Source organism: Carcharodon carcharias, chromosome 26 (genome assembly GCF_017639515.1).
Source record: "Carcharodon carcharias isolate sCarCar2 chromosome 26, sCarCar2.pri, whole genome shotgun sequence".
Taxonomy (NCBI): domain Eukaryota; kingdom Metazoa; phylum Chordata; class Chondrichthyes; order Lamniformes; family Lamnidae; genus Carcharodon; species Carcharodon carcharias.
This window is the reverse complement of record NC_054492.1, coordinates 1,069,795-1,088,609: the sequence shown is the minus strand read 5'-3', so window position 1 is coordinate 1,088,609 and position 18,815 is coordinate 1,069,795. Positions and strand designations below refer to the sequence as shown.

The window sequence follows — 18,815 nt, the reverse complement described above, 5'->3', positions numbered from 1 at the left end:
TCAGTTTAACATGAGCAGTGGGTGAAGTTTTAGAAACAATAATCAGGGAAAAAGTCAGGTTCTTCCAGAGGTTTGACCAGATTAAGGAGAGCCAGCGTGGATTTATGAAAGGTAGATCGTGCCTTACTAACTACATTTTTTGATGAAAAAACAGAGAAGGTTAATGAAGGGAATGCAGTGGATGTATTTTAAGAAAATAACACATTAAAGGCTGGTTAACAAAATTGAGGCTCATATAATAGAGCCAGTGTCCAATTGAAAAAAAATGGCTTAAGGGCAAAAAATATTGAGTAGTGATAAATGTTTGTTCTTCAGATTGAAGGATGTTGGATAGTGGCATTCCCTGAAGGTCAGTGCTAGGAACACTCTTTCTGTTTTTGATTTATACAAGTGACCTCGATATTGGAACACAGAGTAACATTTTAAAATTTGCCTAAGTACCAGACTTGAAAATGTCACAAACAATGAGGATTATACTAATCGACTCCAACAGGACAGAGATAGGCTAGCAGAATGTGCAAACAAGTGGCTGATGGAATATAATACAGAGATGTGTGAGGTGATATATTTCGGCAGAAAGGATGGGGAGAGGAAAAATAGATTCAGTGGCACAATCTAAAAAGTGTGGAGGAACAGAGGGACCTGGGGGTTCATGTTCATAGATCCTTGAAGGTGGCAGGACATAGGGGGACAGTGGTTAGTAAAGCACATGGGATGTTGGGCTTCATAAACAGAGGTATTGAGTACATAAGCAGGAGAGTTATACTGAACCTTTATAAAGCTCTGGTTTGGCCCCAACTATAGTGTTGCATCCAATTCTGATCATTACACTAGGAAACATGTGAAGATCCTCAAAGGTTGCGGAGGAGATTTACTGGAATGGTTCCAGGTTAGGTTGGAAAAGCTGGGGTTGTTTTCCTTGGTGGAGAGGAGGTTAAGGGGAGATTTGATGGAGGTGTACAAGATGATGACAGGTTCAGATAAGGTAGAGAAAGAAAAACTGCTCCTATAGGCTGATTGTACAAAGAATAGGGGCACAGATATAAGCTTTTGGGCAGGAGATGCAGGATGATGTGAGGAAGGGCTTTTTTACACAGTGAGTGGTAATGAGCTGGAACTTGCTGCCCACAATATGGAAACAATCAATAATTCCAAAAGGAAATTGGATAGGCACCTAAAAGAAGTAAATCTGCGTTGTTACCGAGACTGAGTGGGGAGTGGGACTGACTGGATTGCTCTGTGGGGGGCCAGAATGGACTCGATGGGCTAAATCGCCTCCTTCTGTGCTGTAAATAACTCCATGGCCTGGATTTTCACGGAGTCAAGGAGGCTCTGTGCTTTATTCAAAATGGCGTTGGGACCCTGGATCTGGAAGAGCTTCCCCCATTTCCCCCAGGTCCAATTTTCACTGGTGGGGGAAAGGGGCTGAGATGTGATTCACACATGAGGGAACCTGAACCTAGCAGGGCCTTTGAACTCAGTGTCCCCATTTTCAATGGACTGAGGGCCTTATCCCATAGTGTGTGACTTATCATTTTTAAAAGTAGACATGAATACTCATAAAAGGCAAATAATGAGCGGAATCTTCTGGCCCCGTCGTGGTTGGAACAACCACAGGGGATGGGGCAGCCCAGCCAAAAGCCCATTGACTTTCGGTAGGACCGGACTATCCCGGAAGGGGGGTTGGGGCTGGAAAATCCCGCCAATGCCTATGGAACTGTCAAGCTGTGAAGTTATTTAAATCCCCTTCCATTTAAATTTTGGAAAAAAAACAGCCTGCTGTGTCTCTGAGTTGAAAAATTTGGGGCTTTCAGTATTATTTATAGTATTATTACTGCTTGAATGCTTCCATAACCTGACAATATCATAATGGGAGGCCTGTAGGTTCACAGTTTGATCGACAGCTCCAAGAGTTAATTAAGGGTTATAGCTAGCTTTGATCTGGGGCTACAAATATAAATGTTTGTTTTCATATGGTATTAAGTACTTGAGAGGATTTAAATGTATTGAATGGGCTTTTATCAATGAGAATAGATACTTAGAAATTTATTTTATATCAAATGTGTCCTATGGTGGATACAGGGTGAGTTGACATGGAGGGTTGGAGGGTAAAGGCAAAGGGTATGGGTGTGGGGGAATGGGTTGACATAGGTTGGACTAAGATGGCATGGGGCCATAGGGATGAGTGGGGGGTATGGGTTGGAATGGACGGTATGAGGGGTAATTAAGGTGGCTGGGTGCATGGGTTGACATGTGTTGGCATGGATGAGGCGTGGGGAGTAGGTTGGGGAGTGTGAAGAGTGAGGGCTGGAGAGCCTGATATTTAACCACACAACTTCCCCCAGAATGAAGATCCTGAGGAACTTTATCCTGAGGCGGATGACAAGCTGGAAAATCTCCTGACTCAGTGCACTGGCCTCGGTAGCGAAAAGACGGGCTAGAATCCAGAAGGAGGAGGAGATGGAAGGGTCGAGAATAAGGAGGAGGAAGAGAAGGATGAGGAGGAGGGGGAGCAGAAAGAGGAAGAAGAGTAGGAGAAAGAGGAGGGGATCTCCTACCCCTCTCCTCCCACTCTCCTACTCTCTCCCCTTCCCTCACCCATCCCCCCTGCTCCTCATCCTTCCTCTCCCCCCAACCCCTACCTCCTCCCCACCCGCGCACCCCCCCCCCCCGCCCCCCCCCCCCTCACCCCCCACCCCCCCCCCCCCCCCCCCCCTCACCCCCCCACACACACACACACACCACCCTCCTTTCCGCTCCCCTGATTGGCTGAGCTATGATGTACTCAGCTGGTCAATGTGACGATGATGTCACTAAGCTGCTCTATGACCCCGGGGATGTGGATTGTGAGGTCAGTTTGTTTCATGCCCAACACACCCACTCTTTCATTATCCGATGCTCTTAAGCAGTTGTAGTATGAACCTTTAAGAATATAACAAGGAAAATGATTTTCAGAAATGTTTTTGACGGCTTCTGCAAATTTTTTAACCCCAAACCTCAGAAAATCAACCAACCAGTTAAATGTCCCATTCCAATCAATTCTATTTTCTTTTATTTAAATTCTCGGTCAGTGCTGTTTGACAGCGATGAAGAGGTAATAGTATGAACTTTTATTCTGAATTATTTGCTGTGTGAGGTTGTCTGTGTGTTAGTGACCATGATGAACAGCTTACTTTAGTCCTTTTTTGGGGATGGCATTACATGATTAACCTGCTCTTCATTGGCTGCACCAAGCACCAGGGGATTTGATGCGTGCATGTCTAGTGTTCCTGATAAGGAACCTGAACCTTTTAAAAGGGAAGGTACATAATGGTTGCGAGAAGTGGTGGGTTTTTTTGAAAAGTGAATGTGGGGTGTGATACTTTGAACAATGTTGAACATGCGAGGGACTGGGGACCAAGGTTTTCAGACATGGCACTGGAGGTCTTGGTAGAAGAGTGGAAAGAAGGAGAGGTCTCCTTTATCCATAGGAGAACAGAAGACCTTTCAGTCAAAAACTCAAGAGGCAATGGGAAGAAGTAGTGGTGGAGGTCAATGCCAAGATTGATGCTCCCAGAACATGGATGTGTAATATAAAGGGTTAATAGTTATTATGCTGATAGCTAATATACATCATCAGTGATGTCAGGTCACATGACTCTAGAACTCAGAGAGAGAGATGCCTCTGGAAGGAGCCTTGTGCTTCTCTGTCCCTGTACATGGTTGTTAATATGTTTGGAAGTCCCTCAATGCCTTGTTTACAGTAGTTTCTATAAAACACACCCTGGGTCCATTTCTGATATTATTTCAGGGTAATGGCACTAACTAATTGAATCATAAAGATCCCTGACATAACTGCCAGTGGTGGGAAAGATAAAGCCATTGAGACTAGAGCAGTGAGGGAATGAGTGCAGCATTCAGAAAGGAAAGTGCAAAGAGAGTCCCAAGACAGTCATTAAATGCAACGGACAACCATGGATAAATCTCAACCTTTACCTGATTTCTTTGACCATGTGGAAGGCCCCAACCAAGCAACAAAACAGCAAAACTGGCATTGCAGGTTCAACAGGCATAGGATTGTTTCAGGTTTGAGATAGAAACCTGATAAAGAGTTGATCAGAACACTTCTCTATTTCATTGGCAACACTACAGATGATATTTCAGTAAGACAGGGTATTAATGAGGACACAGCAATCTATGAAGAGTTATTAAAGTCTTTGATTCATATTTCAGTCATCAGAGATACATTATTATAGACTGAGTGATGTTTAACAGGCGCTGTCAGGAAGCCAGAGAAAGTATTGATTTTTTTTCATCAGTGACCTGCATTGTTCAGCTGATAGCTGTGAGTATGGGGCTGTAAAAGAGGAACTCAGCTGAGACTGTGTTGTAGTGGGCATCCTTGATGAAGGCTTATCTGACTTTCTGCAGTCCAAAGAAGAGCTAACATTATCCAAGGCTGTTCAACTAGTGAGACAAGTTGACTTTCAGAAGCTGAACCGAGTTTTAATCTGGGCTGATAGAGAACATTTGTGGAGTCAGACCACTGACTCAGTCCAGTTTGTGAGTAATAGAGGCACGAGGGTATCCACTAAAAAGCAGACCCAGAAAAAAGAGCAAGCAGTCATTGCCATTGTCCAGTTCTTCAGTTGTGGCATGAGAAAACCCTATTGGTGAGAAGACAGTCCCACCATAAATGCAGAGTGTCATGGCTGCTGGAGGCAGGGCGATTTTAAAGCGGTATGCCATATCCACAAGCTTCCTGTTCAGGCAGTCTCCAGGAAATAGAAGATACAAAGGAACATGAAGTACCTTGCTTGGGAAAAATCCAAGCAGAACTTTTGGAGAGTAGAGATCATACTCAATGGCCATAAAACCAATTTTAAGTTGCACATGGGGGCAGATGTGTCCATTCTGTCTGATATGGTAGAGTGGCTGAAGCCTGAGTTTCTCCAACCATCTACCACTTGACTCTGTGGCCCGGGGACACTCCACTCCACTCCACTCCACTCCACTCAAGATGCAAGGGCAGATCACTGCCACACTTTGTTATAATGGAAGACAACTTACCAGCCCTCTTCACGTTATTCACAATCACTATTGCTCTTTAATAAGCAGAGAACCTTGTTTAGCTTTGCAGTCCTTTTACTCACCAGTAGCAGTGGAAACCCAAGTCAAAGCAGAACAGCTCAAACTAGTGTCCACAGACAAAGCTCTACACCTGCAGCCACAGGAGGACATTCTGGACCTTGCATTATTCTGACAAGAAGGTGGATGAGGACAGAGAGCAGATATTACTGACCACAGTGACTGATCAGAGGAAGACATTCTGGACCTGGCACTATTTTTTGAAGAGGGAATGGATGAGGATGACACCCAGGATATCACTAATGACCAGGACATTACTGATGTGACCAGGGATCCAGTCCACCTGATTATTCTGGTAAGGACACCGATGACCTGAAACATCCTGGTAAAGGCGCTGACTTTCATAAAGAGCAACCAGGAATAGAAGTTCCAATAATGGCCAACGAGACAACGGCAGAACGCAAAGGCTGAAGATGAAGTAACTGAAACTGCTGATACACTCGAGACTGGTCTCATACATACTTCACATGTACAAGGAAATGTAACTTTTCAGAATCTAGCCGAAACAGCGGAACAACAACCTGACTGAGTAAAACATGATATGGTAACAGAGGCTGAGGTGACACTCAGCTCTATTCCAGATGTTGCCTTGAGTGTGGGAGCTCTCAATGCTAATCCTTAGTAAGCTCACACTGAGGTGAAAGCAGTGTGTACACAAACCGGACAACTACAATCAAAAAGACAAAACCCCCCAGTATTAACAGAAGTAGCATTAACTAGCACTTCAGAATAATCTTTCTTAATCTTTATTAACTATTCTTAATTCTTAAATGAAACATTGGGAGTGCATAGCACTTCATTCTGGGTACAGGAACCATTAGATGTACTGAAGCAATGGATACTTTTGCCAGGCAATGAAATTGCCGGATCAGAAGATTGTAAACCCACTACAGCTGTACAAACCCTCCCAGAAGCTGAACAAGTCTCATTCCTTCAAGAAAGAGCTGTCAGCAGCAGGACCTCTAAACGGGATACAAAGCAAGAGAAGAAACACAGAAACATAAGAGCAGGAGTAGGTCATTCAGCCCTTCGAGCCTGCTCTGCCATTCATTATGATCATGGTTGATCCTCTATTTCAACGCCACACTCCCACTCTCTACCTGTGCCCTTTGACACCTTTAGAGTCTAGAATTCTATCTATTTCCTCCTTAAATATATTCAGTGACAACTTCTCTGTGGTAGAGAATTCCACAGGTTCACCACCCTCAGAGAAGAATTTTCTCCTCATCTCAGTCCTAAATGGTCTACCCCATTGATGAAAACACCTGTGCATCATCTTTATGCTGTATACCAGAAACAGGAGCCTCTGTCTCCTGATTAAAGTCTGTTCCAGGAAGAATATGGAGAATATACATCCTACACACCCTCTAAGGGACTGAGAACGCAGTTGGAGATTGATATTGCAGGAGACTGTGATGGTGGGGGCAGGGGGTGGGCGGCAGTCGAATAGGTGTGTAAATAGACAATGAACAGAATGAAAGACTTGGGGCAGATGTAGTATAAAAGGTAATAGCTAATATACATCATCAGTCATGTCAGATCACTGGAACTCAGAGAGGGATGCTTCTGGAAGGAGCCTCATGCCTATCTATCCCTGGACATAGTTGTAAATAGTTAATACATATTTGGAAGTTCCTGGATGCCTTGTTTCAAGTTGTCTCTGCCAAACACGCTGGGTCCATTTCTGATGTTACTTCAGGACACAGCACAGGAAGAAGTTTATTGATATAATGTGAGTTGCTGAGGTTAGTGAGTTCATCTTCAAATACCACATCATACCAACTACACCACTAGCCTTATCTACTGCTCAATTCACCACATCCAATCATTCATCTCCCAACAATCTCTATTAACACACAATCCTATAATTTGTATGCTTTATCTTGCACTCCTACACTCAGCACTGTTGCAAGCTTCACACCCACAACTTCCTGTTCCTACTCACTGAACACCATAGGGTAATGTAGGTGCCAGTACATTGGGGAGCCAGGTCACACAATGGTTCTGCTGCAGTCACATGATGATTTTGATGGACCAGGCTGATGGGAGTACATAACCAAATACTTCATCACTGCAAATCCTGCCAGAAAGCTTGGGTTCATTGTCGTAAATCATGGAGGAAGCCAGCACTAATTTGGTACGGGGAGTTTTCACAGAGCTTGGAGCCCATCCTTTCCAAAGTGGAACATGTGGACCATCTCAATCATCACATCTGTGGGATGCACCATGCAGTGTCTGATCGTCAATATCACAGCTCCCATTGCAGCACAAACAGCTTCTATCCAGGGTCTTAGTGTTGTAGTGGAAGCTCAGACAGTTGCTGTCATAGCTGTGGATGCCTCTGTTCAAAGGAAGAGATGGAGAGGGAGTGATGTAGAAGAAAAGATGGAGAGAGCGATAGAGAGAGATGCAGAGAGAGATTAGAGAGAGAGAAAGGACAGGGTACCACAGCAATCCAGTCCATTGTTTATTTGTCATCAACATCAGATGTCCCTCAATTCGAGGATGATGCCAACAGATCAGGAGGATTGCTGAGGTACAGTCCGGGAGAGACAGCGGCTCCATGGAGTACGAATCTGCCGACCTCTCTCAGGGTGACAGCATCCATGCTCCACTCCACCAGTGACCTTGCTGTTACCTGTCAGCCCAGATTGCTCCAGCCCAGACCAAGATGCTGCAGTCTGAAGCTGAGCCTTTTAGACCTGGAGCTGCTGGAGGCTGTCCCCCCAAGACCATCTGCAGTCTCTCCCAGTGAAAGTCAGAGCCTTCCACCAGCCATTCTGCAGTGACTGGAGAAGCAGTGAGTAGGAGCAATAGGACAGGGAAAGACACACAGAATACAGACACTCAGGGAATACAGAAGGGTGATTAGTTTATTTTTGGATGCAGTACGCAATTATTGAATTTATAACATTGGGTTAGACTGTGCATTTTCAACTGGTTTTTATTTTTGTGTTGTTGGAAAGGGGACAATGTGATGTTCAGTGAGAGAGGAAAGGTAAGAAGCTCGGGACTGTTGGTGAGTTGCAAGTTAGGTTGAGGTCACTGGTATTGCTCATGAATTATTTTGCAGGAGGGAGGGCTTTATATTACTGGAATATTGGAGCCAGTGCTCAAGGATGTGGGACCTGTACAGGTTGAGGTGAGTCGCACCTCAACGGAGCTGGGACCAATGTCCTCCTGGGACAGTTTACCAGTGTTAAACAAAAACAAAAACAGAATTACCTGGAAAAACTCAGCAGGTCTGGCAGCATCGGCGGAGAAGAAGAGTTGACGTTTCGAGTCCTCATGACCCTTCGACAGAACTTGAGTTCGAGTCCAAGAAAGAGTTGAAATATAAGCTGGTTTAAGGTGTGTGTGTGGGGGGGCGGAGAGAGAGAGAGAGAGAGAGGTGGGGGGGGGTGTGGTTGTAGGGACAAACAAGCAGTGATAGAAGCAGATCATCAAAAGATGTCAACAACAATAGTACAAAAGAACACATAGGTGTTAAAGTTAAAGTTGGTGATATTATCTAAACGAATGTGCTAATTAAGAATGGATGGTAGGGCACTCGAGGTATAGTTCTAGTGGGGGTGTTTTTTTTAAAAAATAATGGAAATAGGTGGGAAAAGGAAAATCTTTATAATTTATTGGAAAAAAAAGGAAGGGGGAAACAGAAAGGGGGTGGGGATGGGGGAGGGAGCTCACGACCTAAAGTTGTTGAATTCGATATTCAGTCCGGAAGGCTGTAAAGTACCTAGTCGGAAGATGAGGTGTTGTTCCTCCAGTTTGCGTTGGGCTTCACTGGAACAATGCAGCAAGCCAAGGACAGACATGTGGGCAAGAGAGCAGGGTGGAGTGTTAAAATGGCAAGCGACAGGGAGGTTTGGGTCATTCTTGCGGACAGACCGCAGGTGTTCTGCAAAGCGGTCGCCCAGTTTACGCTTGGTCTCTCCAATGCAGAGGAGACCACTTTACAGCCTTCCGGACTGAATATTGAATTCAACAACTTTAGGTCGTGAGCTCCCTCCCCCATCTCCACCCCCTTTCTGTTTCCCCCTTCCTTTTTTTTCCAATAAATTATAAAGATTTTCCTTTTCCCATCTATTTCCATTATTTTTTAAAAAAAACACCCCCACTAGAGCTATACCTTGAGTGCCCTACCATCCATTCTTAATTAGCACATTCGTTTAGATAATATCACCAACTTTAACACCTATGTGTTCTTTTGTACTATTGTTGTTGACATCTTTTGATGATCTGCTTCTATCACTGCTTGTTTGTCCCTACAACCACACCCCCCCCTCCACCTCTCTCTCTCTCTCTCCGCCCCCCACACACACACCTTAAACCAGCTTATATTTCATCTCTTTATTGGACTCGAACTCAAGTTCTGTCGAAGGGTCATGAGGACTCGAAACGTCAACTCTTTTCTTCTCCGCCGATGCTGCCAGACCTGTTGAGTTTTTCCAGGTAATTCTGTTTTTGTTTTTGTTTTGGATTTCCAGCATCCGCAGTTTTTTTGTTTTTATCTCTGAGTTTACCAGTGTTGTTGGGAGGGTTTAAACTAACTTGGTAGGGGGATGGGAACCAGGATGCAGCATTAGAAAGGAGAAACAAGGTGAGCAAAAGATTTTGAGAAGCAACTAGCACTAGAATAAGAAATAGCAAGAGTATTATCTGGGGTCAGAGAAAGAGGGAATGCAATAAGGTCTAAATTAGGTTACAGTATATGTAAAATACACATAATATGGTAAATAATGCAGGCACAAATAGTCAAATGGGAAAATGATATTATGGCGATCATGGGCGAATGGTTGAAAAACTGCCGGACTGACTACTAAATATTCCTGGATAAAAGATGTTGAGAACGAAAGGAGGAGGAGTGGACATTAAGGAGAACATTAAGTGCTGGAGAGCAGCAACAGTGTGTACCATCTACAGGATGCACTGCAGGAATTCACCAAGGCTCCTTAGACAGCACCTTCCAAACCCACGACCACTACCATCTAGAAGGACAAGGGCAGCAGATAGATGAGAACACCACCACCTGGAAGGTCCCCTCCAAATCACTCACCATCCTGACTTGGAAATATATCGGCCGTTCCTTCTCTGTCGCTGGGTCAAAATCCTGGAACTCCCTCCCTAACAGCATTGTGGGTGGTTCAAGATGGCAGCTCACCACCACCTTCTCAAGGGCAATTAGGGATGGGCAACAAATGCTGGCCCAGCCAGCGAAGCCCACATCCCATGAATGAATAAATGAAAAAGAGGGAGGATGTCCTGGAGTCAAGAACTGAATCTGTTCAATTAGTGATAAGAAACAGTAGAGGTACACGACTGGTTGTATTCTGTAGGCCACCAACTAGTGAGAAAGGAGGAAGTTACAGAGAGGTGCAAAAACTATAGAGTATTTATAATGGGGGGGACTTCAAATATCCTAATATAGACAATTAATGTAATAGTGCAAAAGGCAGAGGGGGAAGAGTGTGTTCAGGAGAATTGTCTTGGTCAGTATATTTCTTGTCCACAGGAGGCATTGCTGGATCTGGTTCTGGGAATGAGGTGGGTCAGATAGATCACTTGTCAGTCAGGGAAATTTTAGGTAACAATGGTCAAAGTATCATATTAGTTTAGGTTAGCTATTTCACAGGATAAAGAAACACTTAGAGTAAAAAAATTTGAAGATGGGCCAACCTCACTAGGGCAAGAACAGTTCCATCCCAAATGAGTTTGAATTAAAGGTCGGCAAGTGAAATTGTAATGAAACAAACGGGGTAGCTTTAAAAAGGAGATAGTTTGGGTACTGTCAAGGTGCATTTTCATCAGAGGGAAAGGTAGGACATACAAACCACTGGGAGGAAGCACTGAGGTGATGGTGTAACGGTATTCCAATCCAGCGAATAATGCTCTGGGGACCTGGGCTCAAATCCTGATACGGCAGATTGTGGAATTTGAATTCAGTAAAAAATCAGGAATTAAAAATCTAATGATGACCTTGAAACCATTGTTGATTGTGTAAAAACCCATCTGGTTCACTAATATCCCTTAGAGAAGGAAATCTGGTAGCCTACATGTGACTCCAGACTCCAGTGTGGGTTGGCCCTCTGAAATGGCCCAGCAAGCCACTCAGTTGTTACAGTCACAAAAAAGGAATGAAACCTGGTATCAACCTCAGCACAGGAAACGACAACAGTAAGCACAGACCTGTCAACCCTCCAAAGTCCTCCTCACTAATATCTGGTAGAGCGGTCTCAGACTAGTCAAACAACAGCCCGACATAGTCATCCTCATGGAATCATACCTTACAGATAATATCTCAGACTCCACCATCCCCGGCAGGACAGGCCCAGCAGAGGTGGCGGCACAGTGGTATACAGTCAGGAGGGAGTTGCCCTGGGAGTCCTCAGCAGAGACTCCTGATCCCATGAAGTCTCATGGCATCAGGTCAAACATGGGCAAGGAAACCTCCTGCTGATTACCACGTACCGCCCTCCCTCAGCTGATGAATCAGTGCTGCTCCATGTTGAACGTCACTTGGAGGAAGCACTGAGGCACTGAGGGTGGCAGGGGTGCAGAATGTACTCTGGGTGGGGGACTTCAATGTACATCACCAAAAGTGGCTCGGTAGTACCATTACTGGCTGAGTCCTAAAGGACAAAGCTGCTAGACTGGGTCTGCGGCAGCTGATGAGGGAACCAACAAGAGGGAAAAACATACTTGACCTCATCCTCACCAACCTGCCTACTGCAGATGTATCTGTCCATGACAGTATCGGTAGGAGTGACCACCGCACAGTCCTTGTGGAGACAAAGTCCTGCCTTCACATTGAGGACACCCTCCATCGTGTTGTGTCACACTACCACCTGCTAAATGGGATAGATTTTGAACAGACCTAGCAACTCAAGACTGGGCACCCATGAGGCTCTGTGGGCCATCAGCAGCAGCAGATTTGTACTCGAACACAATCTGTAACCACATGGCCTGACATATCCCCCACTCTACCATTACCATCAAGCCTGGGGATCAATGCTGGTTCAATGAAGAGTGCAGGAGGGAATGCCAGGAGCAGCACCAGGCATACCTAAAAATGAGGTGTCAACTTGGTTAAGTTATAACACAGGACTACTTGTGTGCCAAACAGCAAGTGATAGACAGAGCTAAGTGATCCCTCAACCAACGGATCAGATCTAAGCTCTGCAGTCCTGCCAAATCCAGTTGTGAATAATGGTGGACAATTAAACAAATTACTGAAGGAGGAGGCTCCACAAATATCCCCATCTTCAATGATGGGGAGTTCAGCACATCATTGTTCAGCACAGTGCTAATGAAGCATTTGCTACAATCTTCAGCCAGAAATGCTGAGTGGATGATCCATCTCGGCCTCATCCGGAGGTTCCCAGCATCACAGATGTCAGTCTTCAGCCAATCCGATTCACTCCACATGATATCAAGAAACGGCTGAAGGCACTGGATACTGCAAAGGCTATGGGCCCTGACAATATTCTGGCAATAGCACTGAAGACTTGTGCTCCAGAACTTGCCACATCCCTAGCCAAGCTGTTCCTGTACAGCTACAACACTGGCATCTACCCGGCTATGTGTAGAATTGCCCAGGTATGTCCTGTACACAAAAAGCAGGACAAATCCAACCCGGCCAATTACCGCCCCATCAGTCTACTCTCCATCATCAGTAAAGTAACGGAAGGGATCATCAACAGTGCTATCAAGCGGCACTTGCTTAGCAATAACCTGCTCACTAATGTCCAGTTTGGGCTCTGCCGGGGCCACTCAGCTCCTGACCTCATTACAGCCTTGGTTCAAACATGGACAAAAGAGCTGAACTCACGAGGTGAGGTGAGAGTGAGTGCCCTTGACATCAAGGCAGCATTTGACTGAGTGTGGCATCAAGGAGCCCTAGCAAAACTGGAGTCAGTGGGAATCGGGGAAAATTCTGGAGTCATACCTAGCACAAAGGAAGATGGTTGTGGTTGTTGGAGGTCAGTCATCTCAGCTCCAGCACATCACTGCAGGAGTTCCTCAGGGTAGTGTCCTGGGCTCAACCATCTTCAGCTGCTTCATCAATGACCTTCCTTCCATCATAAGGTCAGAAGTGGGGATGTTCACTGATGATTGCACATTGTTCAGCACCATTCGTGACTCCTCAGATACTGAAGCAGTCCATGTCCAAATGCAGCAAGAACTGGACAATATCCAGGCTTGGCTGACAAGTGGCAAGTAACATTCACGCCACACAAGTGTCAGGCAGTAACCATCTCCAACAAGAGAGAATCCAACCATTGCCCCTTGAAGTTCAATGGCATTACCATCACTGAATCCCCCACTATCAATATCCTGGGGGTTACCATTGACCAGAAACTGAACTGGACTAGCCATATAAATACTGTGGCTACAAGAGCAGGTCAGAGGCTAGGAATTGTGCGATGAGTAACTCACCTCCTGCTTCCCCAAAGCCTGTCCACCATTCAAAAGGCACAAGTCAGGAGTGTGATGAAATACTCTCCACTTGCCTGGATGAGTGCAGCTCCCACAGCACTCAAGAAGCTTGACACCATCCAGGACAAAGCAGCCACTTGATTGGCACCACATCCAAAAACATTCACTCCCCCCACCACCGACGCACAGTAGCAGCAGTGTGTGTACCATCTACAAGATGCACTGCAGGAATTCACTAAGGCTCCTTAGACAGCACCTTCCAAACCCACTACCATCTAGAAGGACAAGGGCAGCAGATAGATGGGAACACCACCACCTGGAAGTTCCCCTCCAAGCCACTCACTATCCTGACTTGGAAATATATCGCTGTTCCTTCAGTGTCACTGGGTCAAAATCCTGGAACTCCCTCCCTAACAGCACTGTGGGTGTACCTACACCACATGGACTGTAGCGGTTCAAGAAGACAGCTCACTACCATCTTCTCAAGGACAATTAGGGATGGAAAATAAAAATGCTGGCCCAGCCAGCGAGGCACACATCCCGTGAATGAATAACAAAAAAATTCAGAGCTACTTGGATAATGAGAGCGAGTAAGATGAAGCAGGAAAAGGGTGTATATCACAGATGTCAGGTTGATAATACAAGCAAGAACCAGGCTGAATATAGAAAATTCACAGACGAAGTGAGAAAGGAAATCAGTGAGGCAAAGAGAGAGAATGAGAAGAGACTGGCAGCTAACTGAAAAGACAACCCAAATGTCTTCTATAATCACATAAATAAGAGGAGTGGGAACATAGGAAAACAAGAATAGGAGTAGTTGCATAATGGTATTGTCACTGGATTAGTTTTCCAGAATTCCAGAGTAATGCACCGGAGACCCGGGTTTGAATCCCACCAATGCAGATGGTGAAATTTGAATCCAATAAAAATCTGGAATTAAAAGTTTGATGATGACCATGAAACCATTACCCATGGTTGTAAAAGCCCATCTGATTAACTGATGTATTTCCTGAGAAGGAAATCTGCTGTCCTTATCTGGTCTGGCCTACATGTGACTCCAGACCCTTAAAAATGCCCTCTGAATAAGGGTAATTAGGGATGGGAAATAAATGTCAGAAATGCCTGCCTCCCATGAATGAATATAAAAAGGGTAGTAGGCCATTCAGCCCATTGAGCTTGCTCAGCTAACCAATGAGATCACAGCTGATCATCTGCCTCAATGCCACCTTCCCACACTAATTCCACATCCCTTGATGTCATTCAACTCTAGAAATCTATCGATTTCTGTTTTAAACATGCTCAATGATTTAGCTTCCACAGCCCTCTGGGGTACAGAATTCCTACCCTTGATAATCTTTCACCCCCTTGCTCTGCCTTAAGGGCATCCGAGGACTCTGTCTCAACCATTTTTTGAGGAAGAGAATGCCAAAGGCTCACAACCCCCTGAGAGAAAAATTCTTCCCACATCTCTGTCCCAAATGGGCTTCCCACATCCCACATCTTCCCACATCCCAAATCTTCCCACATCTCTGTCCCAAATGGACTTCCCCTTATTTTGAAATAATGTCCCTGATGAGGCAAGACCCTTTCCACATTCACACAATTAAGTCCCCTCAGGATCTTATATGTTTCAATCAAGTCACCTCTTACTCTTCTAAACTCCAGTGGATACCAGCCTAACCTGTCCAGCCAAACCTCTCATTCCAGGTTTTAATCTAGTAAGCCTTCTCTGAACTGCTTCTAATGAATTTACATCCTTCCTTAAATAAGGAGACCAATACTGTACACATTCTCTGGATCAAATCTCACCAGTGTCCTGTACAACTGAAGCATAATCTCCCTACTTTTATAATCAATTCCCCTCGCAATAAATGATAACATTCTATTAGCTTTCCTAATTACTTATTGTACCTGCAAGCTAACCTTTTGTGATTCATGCACTAGGACACCCAGATCCCTCTGAATCTCAGAGCTCTGCAATCTCGCTCACTATTTAGATAATAAGCTTTTTTATTCTTCCTACCAAAATGGACAATTTCACAATTTCCTACTTCATACTCCATTTGCCAGATCTTTGTCCACTCACTTAACTCATCTATATCCCTTTGTAACCTCCTTAGGCCCTCTTCACAACTTACTTTCCTACCTACCTTTATGTCATCAGCAAATTTAGTAACCGTACCATTGGTCCCTTCATCCATAAATGTATGTAACTGCACTGAGCCCTGGGAGAGTGAGGGTATGAGGGAAGTTTGAGGTCTCTCTCAGGGGAGTGGAGGGTGTAAGGGAGAGTGAAGGGTGTAGTGGCAGAATGGGGGTATGGGGAGAGTGTGGAGATGTGGAGGAGGGTGGGGTGTAGGGGAATGAATTTGAACTGTTTTGCTGTAACATTGGAAGGTTAGGGAGTAGGGACTGGGATGGGGGAGTGCAGACTGCAACTGAATAAAATATCACAGTAACCATTCCAGCTGATGTCTGTTCTGAAGACTGAGAAACTTGCCCTTTGACCTAATTATGTGGCTCTGACAAAAGCAATTTTGAGACACAATCTTAAATGTGATGTAGAAATGGAGAGGCTCACTAGCTGTCAATAAGAGGTAATCATTGTCAGAGAGACTCTTCTACTGGTGTCCATCCCCTCCTGTTGTTCATCAAAATGAACACTGATCTTAAACATCAATACTGGTCTCCAGAGGATGGGTTATCAATGGAGTGCGAATAAAGAAACAAGTTTGGAGGATACGACATTTCTCTAACCTTCATCTTTCATGTTTACAGTCTCACTCCTACGACTCTCGGTCATTTGGAGGGCTCCTTATCCCTGGTTCTATAACTGGTGACCCATATGCTCCAACCTGGTGGAAGCAGTTGCTAGCAGGAGGGATAGCTGGAGCAGTGTCCCGCACCTCGACTGCCCCCCTTGACAGACTCAAAATCTACATCCAGGTAAAACATGAAAAATGGTGGGAACCAGGAACTTAGGCCAGGGTTTTTAGAATGGCGGGGTTTCCCTTCACACCACCTGAAGAGTTAGTGCCCAACGCATCACTGCCAATACCGGCTGCCCAGCAGTATTAATGCTCCAAGGAGTGTTAATTGACTGGAGATGGGACTTTGGCCCCACAGTCAGGAGAATGTCCCACCTTAGAGAACTCTAGTCCCAGCAGCACCAGAAGCTGTAGTACAGGATTGTGACTGCAAGTCCCAGGAGTCTAGGACCAGGTAAGTGTGGAGGTCTCCAGGGAGGGGAGGTGAGGCCCAGGGTGTGGGTAGAGGGGGTGGGTGTGTTTGGTGGAGAGGCCGGTAGGGAGGGAGCACCCACAGGGCCCAGACCTTGTTGGGGAGGGGGGAGGGTGTGATGGTGAAAGGAAGCCATTGATGGAGGTGCCTCCCCTTTCCCACCCAAGGGCTGAGCAGGGTCAATAATTGGGCTTACCCCTGTCCCTAAGCTCCTCCCACGATTCTGCAAATTGAGGCTGGGTAGGAAACAGCCCATTCATTGGCCACTTAAGGGCTTCAATTGGGGGAAGGGCAGGATGGTGAGCCTAGGCCTCACCTGTCCCCCTGAAAAATTGCAGTGAGGCTGGGGCAGGCAGAAAGCCATTGGGAAGGCCGTTCGATGCATTTTACAGTCTCCCCCGCCTGTAAACCCACCTGCGGGGCAAAATCAAATTCCACTCTAATGCCCGTGATAAAGTGACTCACAGAAATGATTCTACAAAGGCCATGTAGCTCAGTCAGCAAAGCTCTGAACTGGACTGTCCATCATCATCCTACCCGCCAGTTTTTTCCCAGATGCTTTGATCTTATTCCTTTACAAGCACATCGACTCCCTTAAGACTGATGTTATCAATCCTCCCTCAGTAGCAACCTGTGCTAAAACATTCCCATTCTAATAATCCTCTGTCTGAAAACATTTCTACAAACTTCTGCATTCACTTTCCCACTATTAATGCTCAGATTGTGTTATTCCCCTGTTACTGATTCAATCGCCAGCGGCAACAATGGTTCATTCTTTACCGTCTCAAAATCTTTCAGAATTTGGAATTCCTCCATGTGCATCAATAAGACCATAAGACATAGGAGCAGAAATTAGGCCATTTGGCCCATCGAGTCTGCTCTGCCATTCAATCATGGCTGATAAGTTTCTCAACCCCATTCTCCCGCCTTCTCCCCGTAACCTTTGATCCCCTTACCAATCAAGAACCTATCTACCTCAGTCTTAAATATCCTCAATGACCTGGCCTCCACAGCCTTCTGTGGCAATGAATGCCATAGATTCACCACTCTCTGGCTAAAGAAGGTTCTCCTCATCTCTGTTCTAAAAGGTCTTCTCTTTACTCTGAGGCTGTGCCCTTGGGTACTAGTCTCTCCTACTAATGGAAACATCTTCCCCACGTCCACTCTATCCAGGCCTCTCAGTATTCTGTAAGTTTCAATCAGATCACCCCTCATCCTTCTAAACTCCATCGAGTATAGACCCAGAGTCCTCAAACATTCCTCATATGTTAAGCCTTTCATTCCTGGGATCCTCCTCTGGACCCTCTCCAGGGCCAGCACATCCTTCCTGAGATATGGGGCCCAACATTGCTCACAATATTCTAAATGTGGTCTGACCAGAGCCTTATAAAGCCTCAGCAGTACATCCCTGCTTTTACATTCTAGTCCTCTCGAAATAAATGCCAACATGCATTTGCCTTCCTAACTACCGACTCAACCTGCAAGTTAACCTTAAGAGAATCCTGGACGAGGACTCCCAAGTCCCTTTGCACTCCAGATTTGTGAATTCTCTCCCCATTTAGAAAATTGTCTATGCCTCTATCTTCCTACCAAAGTGCATGACCTCACACTTCCCCACATTGTATTCCATCTGCCACTTTGCCCATTCTCTTAACCTGTCCAAATCCTTCTGCAGCCTCCCCACCTTCTCAATACTACCTGTCCCTCCACCTGTCTTTGTATCATCTGCAAACTTAGCCAGGATGCCCTCAGTTCCTTCATCAAAGTATTGTTTCTATACAGAAAGAAACCATTTACACCTTGATCTAGTGCTCTTTCCCTCACAGCTCTCAATCCCATTGCTCTCACCTTTCCCTGGATCTCTTAATATTTATATACTTCCTGTTTATAAACTGTTCTGAATTCTCTCTTCCTCAATGTTTCTGGTCAGCCATGACCAGATTCTTTTTTATGTTCATTTCCAGGATATGGATGTCACTGGCTGGGCCAGCATTTATTGCCCATTCCTAATT

At 45.3% G+C, this 18,815-nt stretch overlaps 1 protein-coding gene across 1 annotated transcript in view; it reads left to right on the top strand.

Annotated features, from left to right (window-relative positions):
• Positions 1-5,338: 5,338 nt before the first annotated feature.
• LOC121270058 (calcium-binding mitochondrial carrier protein SCaMC-3-like) overlaps positions 5,339-18,815 on the top strand; it is a 70,593-nt gene continuing 57,116 nt past the window's right edge. Inside the window, exons 1-2 of the mRNA XM_041175387.1 lie at positions 5,339-5,422; positions 16,342-16,509. Of these exons, the coding sequence (XP_041031321.1) occupies positions 5,339-5,422; positions 16,342-16,509 (252 nt within the window). The remainder of the gene's footprint in view (positions 5,423-16,341; positions 16,510-18,815) is intronic.